We start from the raw sequence: 17,397 nt of genomic DNA on the forward strand, positions 1-17,397 counted from the left end.
GAAAGCTCGTCTGCCCAATAATTGGCCCCGTGTAAATGGTCCTTTAGCTAGGGACAATCTTCCGTGCATTGCCAGTGAACTGCTGGTGGACAGTCTATCCCAGCAGCCTCTCTGTCAGGCCAGAGCTACGTTGACAGCAGAGATGGAGGTCCGCGGCCGGGCACTGGTTACCCCATAGATGTAAGTCCTATTTGCTCCATGTGATGAGTTTTGACAGTTCCAAGGTCAATAATACCTAAATAACCGGTTCTGATTGATGGAGTTTAGATCCAGTGGTCTGAACATTCAGAAGAATTCCTGCCCCACATGTCCAGTCCTGAGACCTTCCAGGATCATTCACATCTGATATCACCAGCTCCACTTTTATAAGTTTTGTATTTTAGGTTTTAATGCTCCTTTAACCCCTTCCTTGTAACTCTTGAATCATCTCGTGTTCCTGTATTAACTGTTCTCTACGTCTTCTATGTTGTTCCAGCTTTAGCATCCCGAGAAGCTGGTCGAGGATGGTGGACTTCTTCATAAGAACTTACGAGAGCCGAGACTACGATGTTGTTCGTGCGTTATTTGTCCAAGGGATGATGGACTATCTTCCCAGCACCGGCCTGTATCTATTGAGGCTTCCTCGAGTGCATATAACAATCCTTGTGTTGTTCATCACCTTCTACTTGGCTTTCAGATCCTTCCTAGCGTCCTTGTTGGGTGTTGTGGTTCTTTTGGCTGGAGGTCATCTGCTCATCAAATTTGTCTTTCAAAAGATTATAGACAAAAAGAAGGACTTACAGAACATAGAAGAGTCCTACATGATGAGGCATAACTCCTGCTTTTGGGTGGCAGAATCCAATGGTAGGGTTGTTGGCATGGTGGGTGTCCAACCTGTCCAAGGTTCCCACCAGGAGGTAGTGCTGAGACGTTTGTCTGTGGCCAAGGACCGGCGGCGCGGGGGGATTGCTAGAAGTCTCTGCATGCAAGTTATTGACTTTGCTCGTCAACGGGGATATAAACATGTGACTTTAGATACGTCGACCATACAACACGCTGCTCATAAACTCTATCTGGACATGGGCTTCAGAAAAACAAAGTCCAAGCCGGCCTCAGGTCCAATAGGAAGACTGGCAAATGTTTCGGTCACCTATTACTCGTATGATATACAGACATAACTTGTCACAGGAAAGTCCTAGGATCATTTATCATCACTGGTGGATCCACAAATGGTATATACTGTATCTCCTGCCCTGCACCATAAAACCACCAGGTTCTGTATGTCCTAATTAAATGTTTATGGAAACTTGTATTGGACCTTGACTGTTCTGTAGACTAGGGATTGCCCCGTAACTATAACTCACACCCTAAGTTCTAAGACTGAGGCTACATTCAGATATCCAAGGTGGACGCGTTATCACGGATCCCTCGTAGGCTACAGTCTATGGGGGGGATGTGTGAAAATGCAAGAAAATAGGATATGTCCTATTTTTCTACGAACCCTTCACACGCTCTGTTGAAAAAACGGCCGTGTGAACGGCCCCATTGAAATACATGAATCCGTGTCCTGGCCGTTGTTTTGACGGCCGTCACACAGATGAGTTACACGCTCATCTAAATGAACCCTTAAAGGTAGAAAGTAATGACTGGTATAGGTAAGTATACCTTCCCGGGCTCCCAACTCGCTGCTTCCCCTATATAGGAGTGAATGGTGGATTCCATGCTCCTGGTCAGGCAGAAGACCTTCCCAATGTAGGATCGGCTTAAATGAAGAGTTTTTAGAAAACACAAATCATTCCAATGCTTCATCCGATAACACGAGACGCGCACATTACAGTATGAGATGAAGTTTATTATGTTACTGCGAATTATAATAGAACATAAATCATGTAATAGAAATCCGGTGAATATAATGTTAATCCGGTGAATATAATAGAAATCCGGTGAATATAATGGAAATCTGGTCAATATAATGTTAATCCGGTGAATATAATATTATTCAGGTGAATATAATAGAAATCCGGTGAATATAATGGAAATCTGGTCAATATCCGGTGAATATAGGATCCATTATAACAGGAGGGATATTATATTCTGAGGATTATTATACAGGGAAGGATTACAGGCAATAAAATATACTTCTCTGGCGCGGTCACTGACCGATCAGTCGGCACCACATCATACTGGACTGGCTGTGAATGTGGATTATCTCTTCCTGACATGTCTGATGTTTGGGGTAATCTCTCCGCAGATTCATATATTCTATTCTATAGTGAAGCAAGAAAAGAGAACTCAACGTACAATGTACAACTGTAACTAAATACTTTCTTTCCGTCAGGAAACCTGACAGAACCCTTATATGAGAAGTCCAGATAGAAAACTGCCCCGAGCATCGTCCCATATTACTTGTCGACACCCTATGGGATCATTCTCTGATTGTGGTCAATGAGCGCCAGGTATCTCTACATACCAATGATCTTTCTTCTTCCTACCTGAGCTCCCTGTGTCGGGACTCTTAGTTTTGACCATCATCTTCCTCCCAGTATATTCCCTATAAGTTCTGTTTTCCTGCCAATATAGACATTATCCAGATACAACATAAGATTAAAATGTGCTAGCTAAGAAACATATATACAAGCGTCATCCATTTGATACTCGACCACAGTCGGAGGCCATTCCATGCACTTTTAGTTCCTTAGTGGATGGTCCTTCTTGTGAACCATGACCTGGGTCTGGACTGTTTGGGATGTCCTCTGTCGTAGACCACCTCTGATCATTACCCAGGGTTGTCTTCTCTCCAGGTTCTTCCATTTCAGTCATAAAAACCGAACAGTTGGACTCTCTTTCTTCTACCTCTTTACGTGGATTTTCACCAAGTTGTAATAACCGCACACCTTCCGATGTCTCCTCTTGTGTTATACCTCCAGACTCCATGCCTCCAGACTCCATGCCTCCAGACTCCATGCCTCCAGACTCCATGTCTCGAGACTCCATGATTCCAGACTCCATGCCTCTGGGCTTCTTTAGACCTGTTAGAAGAAGAAAAGTTTTTTTTTTGTCTTACATGAAGGTCGAAGAGATGACAGATCCAGTTACTGAAGCATAAATAGTAGTTGGTTTTTGTCCATCTCTGGTTTGTGCTGCCGAAATGTGCAATGAGGGTAAGACCAAGTATTTACATGAAACAGAAGCCAAGGAGGCTATCTGGAGATGATTACCTAACACCGAAGGCTACAGTAGGGCTGTCTCCTCTAATCTTCTACTGAGGTATATGAAGGGTTTTTTAGCTGGATTTATCTCCCTATATAACGGAGCCTATATGGCAGAACATGGAAGCCGGAGCCCACAACATACACAACAACCATCTACCCAGGACACTACCCTGTCCTGACCCTGGTACAGAACATGCTAATCCTGACTGCTTTCCTAGTAAATCCAGCCATAAACATGGGATCATTTTATAGGTTTCACCTGATTACCATCCATTATTAGGCCTCATATTATGACCCTTACATCCTTTGAGTTGTGTTACCTATAGAAGTGTATGAGGTCTTACTGCACCTCTGCATGCCTCCAATTTCATAAGTCGGTGTATTGTAAGGGTTAATTTTAGGAGTTCTTACAGTCCATAAACTATCTTGTCAGGACAAAGAGATTCCTGAGAGCCGGAGCTCATGACACAGTCTTTGATACAGGCGGCTAATTGAGACTATTTCTATGGGATTCTGTATTAAAAAAAAAAAAATGGCGGCATGCTCCATCTGATGCCATATTACAAATCTATTCTCCACCATAAGCATGTGAATACCTCCTTTACATGGTGCCATATGGAGGCAGAGCGGCAGGGACCCTGGGTTCCTCCATCCGGACCTCACACAACTTCTAATAGGACGTGGTCATTTGTGCCAATGGCTGGTTACAGAAAATCGGGATGTGCTTTTTACTACAGACTTTTGAGTTGGTTCTGAAGGCCTTGTAGATTGTGGCTCCTTCTTTCCGGGTCGCTAGGTTCATCTGGAACATTTTTGGATTCAGTCCAGTGAATGTGTCTGGAGTACGCCACTAGACTGCGGGCAATGTCCCGGCCCCATGTGGACTGTTCTCTGTCGCCAGGAAAACTAGGAATCTGGGATCACGTGAATTTTTGGGTTCACAGGCGAAAATAATGCCCAGAACTTGACAAGATCACAATTCAATCACTGGCCAAAGAAGACGCAATTATTGTGCACCAGTGAGGAAAGATCTACAATAATCCAGATCTGAGAGTGAGGCGGCCACCACCTCCACCCCAAGCTCATGCCTTCACTAGTGCTAAACCCAAGCTCATGCCTTCACTAGTGCCACCATCAATTATCGGCAACAAGTTCCAACACCAACATGTTCTACAGCTCTTACAGGAAGGCAACAAGAGGTTCTGCCTCCATGACAGATCCATGATGCTGCCACCGCCACCGCTGCTCTTCTTACCTCTTGTTAAAGCTAAACAATAGGGGGAAGGAAGGGTGTGTCGGGAATGGGGCGATGGGTCAAGGTTGCTTTTACTGATTTGAAATATACAACTACCCCACTATTCTGAGTTCCTTTTACCAAGGGACGGACTTTTATAACTTTTTAGGTGTTTTCTTCACGGTAAACCTAAAATGTGGACAGATGTGCGCTAAAGACAATACTTTCCAATTAACCATCTATCAGAAGAGGTCTACTTACAATTCTTGTACGATATGATAGAAAAAACTATGATGATAATGAAGATAGAGATGATGAGGATGATGAGGATGATTCCCCGCTTCTGACGGTGCCATGTTGCATTCGTACAGTTACTGTTGTCTGAAAGACAGAGACCAGACGTCATCGGTGCGGTATTATTATTATCAAATGGTCGCAACGCCCCAAGATATGTCCTAAGGCGATGTGAATTGGTGGATCTATTTCTAGGACTGTTTTGCGAATTCAGTCCTATATGATTATAAGAGTTGGCACCAAGTATATTCACAATTTCCTATTCATTGAAAGGTGCGTTGTTCAGCTACATTCATTTAAACCATAAAATATGGGGATAGAAAATGCACCAAAACCTGCACATGTGAATGGAGCACACGGTTATTGTTTTAATTATGGTATATATGACATACCTGATGTTTGTAATTTCATCTCTGAAGATGTGATGGCGCCTAAAGGGTTACTCAATTTACAGGTATATGTCCCAGGAAAAGCAGGATCCCAGGCGTCGAGAGACAAGCAGCTGGAATGGTCCATCCTGGTGATGTTCTTGGTGATGTCTTCTCCATCTTTCAGAAATGTCACATTCGGTGGATGTGGTCCCAGGACTCTGCACTCCAGGAGGACGAGACATTGACGGCCATGGACTGTCTCATTCACCTTCCGCAGGGTCGGCTTATTCACTGGCTCTGTAAGAAGACAAAGTTGTACGATCAGAAGGTCTACCCTTCCTTAGATGGGGCGACGCATTTCTACATGCATTGTCTTTCCGGTAACTCCTCTACATATCCCTTACACTTATCCTCACTAGCTTGTTATTCGGCTCCCTGTGGTCCAGGGTTTTGCTCCTGCTCCCCGTCAAGAGCTCCTTCTTCTACTATTTTCCAGAGCAGCTCGGTGACCCTACAGCTTCAGCAGCGTTTTGTCACCCTGTCAATTGGCGTTGCCCAATGACCTCACCATTTAATAGCACATTAAACGAGCCGTCACCCTTCAGACCACACTTAAACCCAAGATTAGACTGTTCTTGTCCCGTGCTAGTCTGTGAGTTTTATGTCCTGACCCTGGTACAGAACATGCTAATCCTGACTGCTCTCCTGCCTTGCCCATTTGGATCTACGCCTGGTACTTTGGTTCTCCTCATGTTGACCTCAGCTCTATTTTCTGACTATTGCTCACTCATGAGCACCCCACTTTTTGGCCTGCCATCCCATCACCGACCCTTGGCTATCCAGACCTCCATACACTTTATATCACGTCTATGTTACGTCTCTGCCAAATGTCCAGTGCAGAGTACGTGCCGCCAGTCTGACTACTCCAGTGGGCCGTAACCTAGGGATCCAACCAAAAAAGTCCATACATGGACTGGGTGAAGGGTGGAGGGTTCCTTAAACACCGCTGTGCCCTGGTGTAGCGAATACCAAACTGGTTGCAGTATAAAGGCCCCACTGTCACGGTGATTACCCTAAAATAAATATTTCATAGAATAAACCCAATGCCAGCACCTTCATCTCCATATTAAAATGACATTAGAAGCAAATCACCAACCACATCAATGTTTACACACTGCAGACACACAACTGCTGCACGCTGTACACTAATGTAACTTTAATCTGTGATGTCATCAATAGGACTCACCAATCACGGAGAGACGTATGTAAGCCACGGATTTCATGCTCACCACTTGCTCGTAGGTCCCACTGTCGCCTTTTGTCAGGTTTCTCATAATAATTGTCCCATTGCTCGAGTAGAAGTCGACACGTTGAGTATATGGTGCCCTCACTTTACCATAGACATGATATGAAACTATTATTGTTCCGTAGATTTTGAAATCATATAAAGTGACTCGCGAGATGTTTACTGCTGGGAAGGTCACCGATGACCCAACCGCCTGGTATATCTCATATCTCCTGATATCGGCGTTCCCTAGAGAGCAAAAAAGAAAGAACAAAACATCTGAAAACATAAGTGGAAGCTTTAATGTGCTGCAAGTTTGTTTTAAGGGAACACTATACACAGCAGGCAAGGATAGCCTACTATAGAGAGCCCGGCTATGGTAACCTATGGAAGGAGAACTGCAGATCATGTTAGGCCGATCCACCTATATTATTAGTGATGTCAACTTAAATAAAACTGGCACTCACCAGGCTCTACAATGTTATCAAACAAGTGAGAGACCGATCCAAGGGTAAGACCAGCCTACTATAAGAATGGAAAGTACTAGGCAAAAAATGTCACTGCTGTCCTGTCACTGGATCGAGAACCAATAAGTCACAACCAATGGGTAACAAGAATGGGAGGTACTAGGCAAAAAGTCTCAGGGCTATCCTGTTCATGGATCAACAAGCAGTATGGAAACAACCCAAGGGTAACTCCAGCCTACTACAAGAATGGAAAGTACTAGGCAAAAAAGAGCAGAGCTATCCTGTCCATGGATGGAGACACTGGCGTATAGGGGTCGCAGAATTTGCAATTACGACCGGGCCCCGAAGCCAGGGGGCCCACAGCCCCCCGCACCACATCAATAAAAAGTTACTATAGTAACTCGGGCCGCGGGCCCCTGTTACTATAGTAACAGACTGTACTTACCTTCCTGGTTCCGGATCGCAGCGGAGGTCCTGACGTCAAGCGCTATGCGCCGCTCACAACATCGAGAAGACAGAACTACCGCCGCAGCTGAAGAGGAAGGTAAGATTAGCTCTGACTGGCGGGGTCCGACTCCCGGGACCCGCCAATCAGCTGTTTTGAAGGGGCCGCAGCACTCGTACGAGAGCTGCTCCCCTTCATTCCGGTCACTTCATTCCGGTCACACTGTGAATCGGGGTCGGCAATTCACAGTGTGGGCGAGTAGTGAAATGAAGGGGAAGCAGCTCTCGTACGAGTGCTGCGGCCCCTTCAAAACAGCCGATTTGCGGGTCCCGGGAGACACATCAGCTATTGATAACCTATCCTGAGGACAGGCCATCAATGTTTAGGGACTGCACAATCCCTAAGCCTACGATGTAGCAGGCTGGGAGGGCCCATGAGACAGGATCACAGATTGTGTGATGCTGTCTGCTGGGCCCTGTATCTAAGCCAATCACATGGTATGCTTAGATACATGGCCCATGTGTCATACTGTCTGCTGGGCCCTGTATCTAAGCCAATCACATGGTAGGCTTAGATACATGGCCCATGTGTGATCCTGTCTGTGGGATCCTGTATCTAAGCCTACCACACTGTAGGTTTAGATACAGGGCCCCAGCACACAGTAATCTTATACTGTATAAGATTACTGTCTGCTGGACCCTGTGTCTAAGCCTACCTTGTGGTACGCTTAGATACAGGATCCCACAGACAGTATCACACATGGGCCCTGTATCTAAGCCTAACACATGTGTTACTAATAGTTTTTTTTGTGTGTTTTCTTACAGGTTCGGTCGTTGGACCACGTCGGATTCCAGGACTACTTCAATGACGGCTTTTTTTTATTATCAATAAAATGGTTAATGAGGGCTGTGTGGGTTTTTTTTTTATTTCAATAAAATATTTTTTCTATGTCTTTGTGTTTTTTTTTTAAACTATATTACTACCGCCTTAGTAATGGCCGCTGGCTGATTGACAGCATCCATTGCTAAGGCGGGGCTTAGTGTTAGCCGGTGCAGTGGCGAACACTAACCCCCATTATTACCCCGGTACCCACCACCACCAGGGGTGCCGGGAAGAGCCGGGTACGATACAGTACTCGACCATCTGTAGTGATGGTCGGCCACTGGGGCGGCCGCAGGCTGGTATTATCAGGAGGGGAAAGGCCAGATACAGTGGCCCATCCTACCCTGGTGATGCTAGGCTGCTGCTGCTTTATTGTATCTGGCTGGTTATGAAAAATGGGGGGGACCCCACGTCATTTAAAAAAATAAATAAATAAATAAATAATTGTAAAGATCGACGTCGGGTCCCCCCCAATTTTCATAACCAGCCAGATACAACACAGCAGCAGCAGGCAACATTACCAGGGTGGTAGGGGCCACTGTTTTTGGCCTTCCCCAGCCTAATACTACCAGCCTGCGGCCGCCCTGGTGCCTGACCGTCACTACAGATGGACGGGTACTGGTTCGTACCCGGCTTTCCCAGTACCCCTGGTGGTGGTGGGTACCGGGGTAATAATGGGGGTTAGTGCTGGCCTATGCACCGGCTAACAATAAGCCCCGCCTTAGTAATGGAGGTTGCCCATCGGCCGGCGGCCATTACTAAGGCGGTGATAATAAAGCTGAAAAAGATACAAGCACATAGAAAAAATATTTTACTGAAATAAAAAAACGCAACCCTCATTAACCATTTTGAGAATAACAAAACGCCGTCATTGAAGTCCTCGAATCCGAAGTCCAACAACCGAACCTGTAAAAAAACGCAAACACAAAAATAATCAGTAATACAAAGAAGCAAAATTATTATTATTCTTACCTTTCCTTGGTCCGGCGCTGGAGCCGCAATGTCAGCGAGCTGAGCCCTGTATCTAATCCAATCATGTGTGATACTGTCTGCTGAGTCCTGTATCTAATCCGATCATGTGTGATACTGTCTGCTGGGCCCTATATCTAATCCAATCATGTGTGATACTGTCTGCTGAGCCAATGTATCTAATCCTATCATGTGTGATACTGCCTTCTGAGCCACTGTATCTAATCCTATCATGTGTGATACTGTCTGCTGAGCCCTGTATCTAATCCAATCATGTGTGATACTGTCTGCTGAGCCAATGTATCTAATCCTATCATGTGTGATACTGCCTTCTGAGCCACTGTATCTAATCCTATCAAGTGTGATACTGTCTGCTGAGCCATTGTATCTAATCCTATCATGTGTGATACTGTTTGCTGAGCCAATGTATCTAATCCTATCCATAGTTGATAGGGTCGTAGTGCTATAGATTTGCTGTCTCCTATACACACATTTTTTTTTGGGCAGACACATATGTATTGGGGCTATTTCCCCTGACATTTTAAGCCCTTAGTGACGCCCCGGCTGCTGGTGCTGCATTGTTGGGTCACTTAGGAGACCCAGCGATGCAGCTGAAAGCTGCGGACCGTCGGCCATGAGAAGTTTGCGGGGGGGACGACCAATAAGAACTTCTGCATCGGGGCCCATGAGCCTTTAGCTACGCCCCTGGATGGAGAACCTGTATTGAACCAACCCAAGGGTAACTCCAGCCTACTACAAGAATGGAAGGTACTAGGCAAAACCGTCAGGGCTATCCTGTCCATGGATGGAGAGCCAGTATGGCACAACCAATGGGTAACACCAGCCTACTACAAGAATGGGAGGTGCAAGAAAAAAAACTTCAGGGCTATCCAGTCCATTGATGAAGGAACCAGTATTGATCCAACCCAAGGGTAACTCCAGCTACAAGAATGGAAGGTACTAGGCAAAAAGCTCAGGGCTATCCTTTCCATGGATGGAGAGCCAGTATGGCACAACCAATGGGTAAAACCTGCCTACTACAAGAATGGGAGGTGCTAGGCAAAAAAGAGCAGAGCTATCCTGTCCATGGACGGAGAACCAGTATGGCACAACCCAAGGGTAACACCCGTATACTACAAGAATAGGAGGTAATAGGAAAAAAAAAAGCTCAGGGCTATCCTGTTAGTGGATGAAGAACCAGTATGGCAGCAATCCGTGGGTGATAGCAGCCTTCACAAGATTAAGGACCGGGCTGTTCATGGATGGAGGAATTACTGTAATGGCTTCTGTTGTGTTTCAGGTACGGATTTTGGATCCTTTATACTTTGAACCTGGACTTTTATTATTAGAAACACATTTAAAGGCAGGAAGATGAAGGCTACCAAGTCTCGGGTATCGCAGCAGTCCTGCTTTCACCTATCCTCGGGTCTTACCAGAGTTTTCCAGTCTTACCTAGCTAAAAATAAAAGGTGCTGTCCAGTTGAAAAACAATTTAAAGAAAACCCAGATTTCCTGCTATTGGGCACATGGCTGAGAATCTCTCCTGACCTAGTTCTGCCATACGGCTGATGACCTTGTTACAGTGTATCAGTGTATGTAATGTTGTGTGGACTATGCTCAGCAGCAGATATCTCTTACCTACACTGATACAATGTAACAATCTTTAAGCTGTGTGAGCAGGATAAGTCCATGAGGGATTTTCTGGCTCTGAATGTAAATAGGTCCTTGTAGCTGATTTTATGGTCCCGCTTTCTTCCCGGGGAGTTTACCGTAGATTGTAGCATTCATCTAAGTGCTAATGGATTCCATGAGGCAGCTAAGAAAATTGTGATTGCAACTTCTTATGAAACTTCAGTGTAAGACGTGTAAGTTTAAAATTATGAATGTAGCTCCGGTTGTCACATATATAAGACACAATATAACAGCAGAATTGTGAATGCAGCTTTGGATGTGATTGGAGTATACGACATGATGTAACAACAGAACTGTGACTGCAGCTCTGAAGGTTATAACCGGTTTTATGACGTCTGTGTTTGCTGCTCCACAGACAGAATACAGGGTCTGATGAATGGCCCCTCCACACCAATGATCAGGGGATCGCAGATTGTGAGGCTCTGGTTGGGCAGAGTCCATATTATATTTTCACTTTCACTTTTCTGATTTACAGTGACACAGTTTCTCATTTACACATCGAGGCGAGGCTTCATCTCATATAAGTTTTGTCAGCCTGGAACTTTCCACAGAACAACCAAGAGGAAACAGATTAGAGGACGATTCATCAGACGATCAACAAGCTGAGCTGCTCCTATGACTCGAGGTAAGACACAACTTAGAATTACTACCAGCAACCAGGAGGATTACTTATAGACAGAACCAGAACTCTAACTTCAGAATCAGACACCAAGTGAGATCAAGGCTGAGGATGGCAGAAGCCCTGGAGACAATCTTCTTCTCAGAGGCTCCAATGTCCAACTGGAGATTCCTCAGGAACCTTCTTCTTGGGCTCTTATATAAAGCACCTTATGGGATTGCAAGGACTAAAATGGAAGAAATTTTATGTCTAGGGTCAAATATTAATTCTTGTCCAGTAGGAACTTGTACCATTCAGTTGGTCTGGAAACACTGGCTCGTATCCTCGTAAAGGGGTAACAAGATCCTACAGAATGTCTACAGCTAGGGAGAATTAGGGGTTCATGAATGAGACCAGAAGATCATATCCTCCAATGGACGAAATCCTCAGATGTTTCTGAAATCTGAAGACACAAGGAACCTACAGAAATCCTTCTCTGAGATCAAACGGAAGCCTTGGAATGAGGACGGGTCAGGAGTTTCATACATTATACTGAGAAGCCACCACTGATCCTGGATATGACTTCATCTGGAAATGTATACAGCCCCTCAAGACTACGCCATAATGGATTCAGTTAGTTATTCACAACCGTTTAATATCAGTTTGTTGTATGACCGGATTCAGACAAGATGATAGTCCCACCAGGGACATTCTATGAAGGTAAGTCACTGGGTGGGATGGAGACCTTACAAGTTGTGGGTGAATTAGAGACACTTGGTATAAAGTTAATTGAGTTTAGATATTGTACAAGAAGTGGCGATATATACGGGATGATTGTGAGTGGTCCATGTACAATAAGGGAGTGCAGATATTGATTATGGGATGGTTGTGGGTGGTCTTCATATGACATTAGGTAGAGTGTAGATATTGACTATGGGATGGTTGTGGGTGGTCTTCATATGACAGGCAGAGTGTAGCTATTGACTATGGGATGGTTGTGGGTGGTCTTTATATAACATCAGATGGAGTGTAGATATTGACTATGGGATGGTTGTGGGTGGTCTTTATATAACATCAGATGGAGTGTAGATATTGACTATGGGATGGTTGTGGCGGTCTTCATATGACATTAGGTGGAGTGTAGATATTGACTATGGGATGGTTGTGGGTGGTCTTCATATGACATTAGGCAGAGTGTAGATATTGACTATGGGATGGTTATGATGGTCTTCATATGACATTAGGTAGAGTGTAGATATTAACTATGGGATGGATGTGGGTGGTCTTCATATGACATTAGGCAGAGTGTAGATATTGACTGTGGGATGGTTGTGGGTGGTCTTCATATAACATCAGATGGAGTGTAGATATTGACTATGGGATGGTTGTGGTGGTCTTCATATAACATTAGGCGGAGTGTAGATATTGACTATGGGATCGTTGTGGATGGTCTTCATATGACATTAGGCAGAGTGTAGATATTGACTGTGGGATGGTTATGATGGTCTTCATATGACATTAGGTAGAGTGTAGATATTGACTATGGGATGGTTGTGGGTGGTCTTCATATGACATTAGGCAGAGTGTAGATATTGACTGTGGGATGGTTATGATGGTCTTCATATGACATTAGGTAGAGTGTAGATATTGACTATGGGATGGTTGTGGGTGGTCTTCATATGACAGGCAGAGTGTAGCTATTGACTATGGGATGGTTGTGGGTGGTCTTTATATAACATCAGATGGAGTGTAGATATTGACTATGGGATGGTTGTGGCGGTCTTCATATGACATTAGGTGGAGTGTAGATATTGACTATGGGATGGTTGTGGGTGGTCCTCATATGACATTAGGTGGAGTGTAGATATTCACTATGGGATGATTGTGGGTAGTTTTCACATGACATAAGGCGGAGTGTAGATTTTGTTTATAGGATGGTTGTCGGTGGTCTTCATATGATATTAGGCGGAGTGTAGATATTCATTATGGGATGATTGTGGGTAGTCTTCACATGACATAAGGCGGAGTGTAGATTTTGTTTATAGCATGGTTGTCGGTGGTCTTCATATGATATTAGGCGGAGTGTAGATACTGACTATGGGATGGTTGTGGATGGTCTTCATATGATATTAGGCAGAGTGTAGATATTGACTATGGGATGGTTTGGGGTGGTCTTCTTTTGACATAGGGTACAGTGGGGGCACATTACATGAGCCTTTTTATGACCATGCTCAGACAATATCTATAGAATGCAGAAAACCTATTGTGAGACAACACGACCTTTTGGTATAAAGATTAAAAGTATAAAAAAATAAAATACAGTAGAGCGAACAACCTCCCCAAAAAGAGGGAGAAAGAAAAAAGCACGGTGGGTGAGATGGGTATAGAGACCGTGTCAAGGTCCTTCATAGAGGACATACAGTGATATAACTTGTTAATGCGTCCCAACAGGGACGAGGCCTCGGGGAATCGCGTGTTGGGTGCGCGCGGTGTACGTGAGTCCGGTCCTTCTCTGCTGTCACCTTTTCATTGCATTATGTATGTATTTCCCATTCAGGGCTAACTCTATGTACTTATTTATTGCACTGTGCATTTGTACCTGTGTACCATGGGACTAGGTTACTATCCTGATTGTCTGTACTTACTGTGACTTACCTCTATTGGGACGAATTAACAAATTGTATCACTGTATGTCCTCTATGAAGGACCTTGACACGGTCTCTATATTCATCTCACCCACCACACTTTTTTTCTTCCTCCCTCTTTTTGTGGAGGTTGTTCGCTCTTTTTATACTTTTAATCATGTTCTGTAATGGCATTTATTTTTAATCTTTATGCCAATAGGTCGTGTCGTCTCACATTAGGTTTTCTTGGATTTGTTTCACACGAACCATTTATATATATATGTTTCATCTACTAGGAGAAATATCTATAGAATGACTTTATACTGCAGATCATTTATATTATTATCCTTTATTTATATAGCACCAATATATTATGCAGCGCTGTACATTATCTGTAGAGGGCATGAATACAGCTTCTAATACAATACATACAGATAAAAGGCCAAGAATGTAAAGATAAAGGAAGGAAAAACTGGCTGCCCTGCCCGAGACACTCTAGACTATGACCAGCGTAAGGGCCCTCTCTTTTCAGTTTGCCTTTCCATTGAGGGGTTAACCCGATGTAAACCTCCGACGGTACCCCTCAGCGGAAAGGAACGCTGATGTGAACACAGCCTAAGACTACTGCCGGCATACACTGCTATCATTATCTCAAAATGTATTTGTTAATATTGACTTGAATGAAGACATGGGTAGTTGTGGACCCCATGGCAGTCCCCTGACATATGAGATCTTAGAGACAAAACATTTTCAGGTTTCATGTATTACAGCCATATCCATGGGACCCCACCCGACCCACGTACAGGAGCCATAAACACACAATACTGTGCAGCCCCCATACTATGTGCTATGTCAGGGAAGAATGATACTTGACATCGTATGATCTCAGGCATTTGCAGTATGAATCCTTATGTCATTTCACACATTCTATAAAGAAATGTCATGAAATAGTTAATTAAGATACAAAAACGGAAACTAACATTATTCCCCCGTGGCTCGGTATTCCCATTGGAACCTGAAATCAATGATGCATAAAGTTTTCCCCTCAAGCTCACACTCAGAGTGCATAGTAATCCCCACCCCACACCCACTATATTTACAAGCATGCAGCCCCCCATACATACAGGACTATATATAACGTGGTTCTCACCTGTAACTGCACAGATTATGAGTATAGGCAGGAACATGGGGGTCTTCATGGTGGAAGTAGTGAGGGAGGGATGTAAGGTCAGAGGAAACATATAGTATAATGACACTGAATTAAAACCTCTCTGTAGAATTCCGCTATCACGTGGTTATCAGGCCATACAAATGACGTAAACGTCAATGAATGAGTTTATTAATAACATTCCCATAAATGGGCACAGGCGACACGATCACGCCACTATACCGCACCCTCCTGACGTCAATATATGTACTTTTGGTTTTCTTTCATTTTTTTTAACCCCTTGTGTCACTATCTGAGAATAACTCGCCCATGTTTATCACATCTAAGTAATTCTGACATTGTTTTTTTCGGCACATACTGCACTTTCTTTTAATGAAAAATTTCGATTGATGCGGTTTACATTTATGTATTAAAAACCGGCAAAAGCGTGAAAACTGTAAAAAAAAAATTCTACTTTTAACTCCAACATGGAACATGTACATGCAGAATATTGTATGGATATTATATGTTATGTATTATACGGTATGAATATGTATTAAACTTGTATTACCTTTGTCTACTAGTTTTTGACTAGTTTTTAAACCCTTTTTTTCCTCACTTTTTGGGTATATCACAAAACTTTAGAAAATGATGCCACTTTGGAAGAGGACTGGAGGTGCCGGAATGATGGAAAACCCTAGAAATGACCCCCATTTTGAAAACTACCCCCCGGAAAGAATTTGTCTAGGGATCTTTGCAGATCGTCCCACACGCCACCGTCTTTTGCTCATCCAGGCACTTGAACAGGGGTACCTGTACTCATGTACCAATTATCAAAGTGCAGGGGGTACCCGTGATCAAACAGTGGGTGCAGGAGGTCCCACACAATCCTCCCGATTGTGGTCAGGACAAGGGGACAGTTTAAAGTCTATCACGCCCCTCATAAATTTTAAAAGTGTACTGGTAGCCCGACTCCAACTCAACCAACTTATACATTTTTGTGCCGTACCTGGCACGCTTGTTGAGCAAATTCTGCCTAAATTTCACCCTCCCCTTAAAATGCACCTGGGACTTGTCAATGGCAATTTGTTGTCTAGGGGTAAATGTGGGTCTAATTTTGTAGAGTCAGTCGAAATTGGGGTCATCCTGTGGGGGCGCTGGGAAATATCGTTATAAAAACACATTTTTTAATTGCCTCAAGACAAGCCCTGGGCATTGTAGTGCGGTATAAGGGGCAGTGGTGGAGAACATCTGTGGACCAATAGGCCGTATTCAAGTCTTTTTTAATACGGCCCATATTTAGGATAGATCCCCAGTATTGCAGTATTTCTGCTCTACTAGGAGAGTTCCACCTGTATGGTCGGGCATAAAAATAACTTTGCTTCGTAGCAATAAATTGTTGAGCACATAAATTCGTCTGCGCAAATATAATTTCAACGAGGTTTGTCAGAAAAGAACAGCTGGAAAAATTATATTTCTGACAAACCTGGTGTCTGTACTTGGTCCCCTGCAGCGGTGAAGTGCGGTTCTTCGGGGTGCAGGAGATTGGGGCAACCTAATAGGTTCAGGTGCTGGCATAACCTGAACGCTAACCCTCCTGTGACGGCGAGGAGGTTCCTCAGAATCAGTTGAGGAGGACAAAGCAAAAGCGGATCCTTCATCATTCGCAGTACCTATGTCCGATGCGAGACTCTCATCCGCCTCTCCTGCAGTGCATGTTCTGTGGCCATTTTAATTATATGTATATATTTGTATATACTTTAACGGTGTGTGTGTGTGTGTGTGTGTGTGTGTGTGTGTGTATATATATATATATATATATATATATATATATATCAATTTATTTGGGGAGTATTTCTTTCGCACATACAAACATACAAGTAATTATGACATTGTTTTTGGTGACACATTGTAGCTTCTTCTTGTGTTAAGAGTTGGTTGATATGGTTTACACTTACATGTTGAAAAACACAAAATTTACTGAATTTAAAAACATTATTTTCTTCTAAATTTACTTATATCATATCTCAAATAACTAGACATACAACACAGAGGTAGAACATGCACTGCTATCATTATCTTAAAACAACATTTGTTGATTTTGGCTTGAATTGAGACAGGGGTAGTTGTGGACCCCATGGCAGTCCCCTGGTATAGAATCTTACCCTGACATATAAGGTCTTAGAAAGTTATACAGA

At 43.7% G+C, this 17,397-nt stretch overlaps 2 protein-coding genes across 2 annotated transcripts; one reads left to right on the forward strand and one right to left on the reverse strand.

Moving 5' to 3' along the window:
* Positions 1-478: 478 nt before the first annotated feature.
* LOC142748326 (putative N-acetyltransferase camello) lies at positions 479-1,289 on the forward strand. Its single transcript, XM_075855422.1, has one exon. It carries the CDS (start codon positions 504-506, stop codon positions 1,155-1,157), a length of 654 nt encoding a protein of 217 aa, XP_075711537.1. The 5' UTR covers positions 479-503; the 3' UTR covers positions 1,158-1,289.
* A 1,209-nt stretch (positions 1,290-2,498) lies between these two features.
* LOC142665262 (uncharacterized) lies at positions 2,499-16,860 on the reverse strand. The gene is made up of 4 exons (XM_075844902.1): positions 16,686-16,860; positions 6,337-6,624; positions 5,112-5,387; positions 2,499-3,008 (listed from the first exon to the last, which is right to left on the reverse strand). Exons 1-4 carry the CDS (start codon positions 16,858-16,860, stop codon positions 2,620-2,622), a joined length of 1,128 nt encoding a protein of 375 aa, XP_075701017.1. The 3' UTR covers positions 2,499-2,619.
* Between the last annotated feature and the right edge of the window lie 537 nt (positions 16,861-17,397).

This window comes from Rhinoderma darwinii, chromosome 1 (genome assembly GCF_050947455.1).
Source record: "Rhinoderma darwinii isolate aRhiDar2 chromosome 1, aRhiDar2.hap1, whole genome shotgun sequence".
Taxonomy (NCBI): Eukaryota; Metazoa; Chordata; class Amphibia; order Anura; family Rhinodermatidae; genus Rhinoderma; species Rhinoderma darwinii.

Coding starts and splice junctions, on each gene's coding strand:
- LOC142748326 (XM_075855422.1), top strand. CDS start 504: ATGGTGGACTTCTTCATAAGAACTTACGAGAGCCGAGACTACGATGTT.
- LOC142665262 (XM_075844902.1), bottom strand. CDS start 16,860: ATGAAGGATCCGCTTTTGCTTTGTCCTCCTCAACTGATTCTGAGGAAC. Junction 5,388..6,336: donor CATACGTCTCTCCGTGATTG/GTGAGTCCTATT, acceptor GTCTTCTTACAG/AGCCAGTGAATAAGCCGACC. Junction 3,009..5,111: donor GATGAAATTACAAACATCAG/GTATGTCATATA, acceptor TTCTTCTAACAG/GTCTAAAGAAGCCCAGAGGC.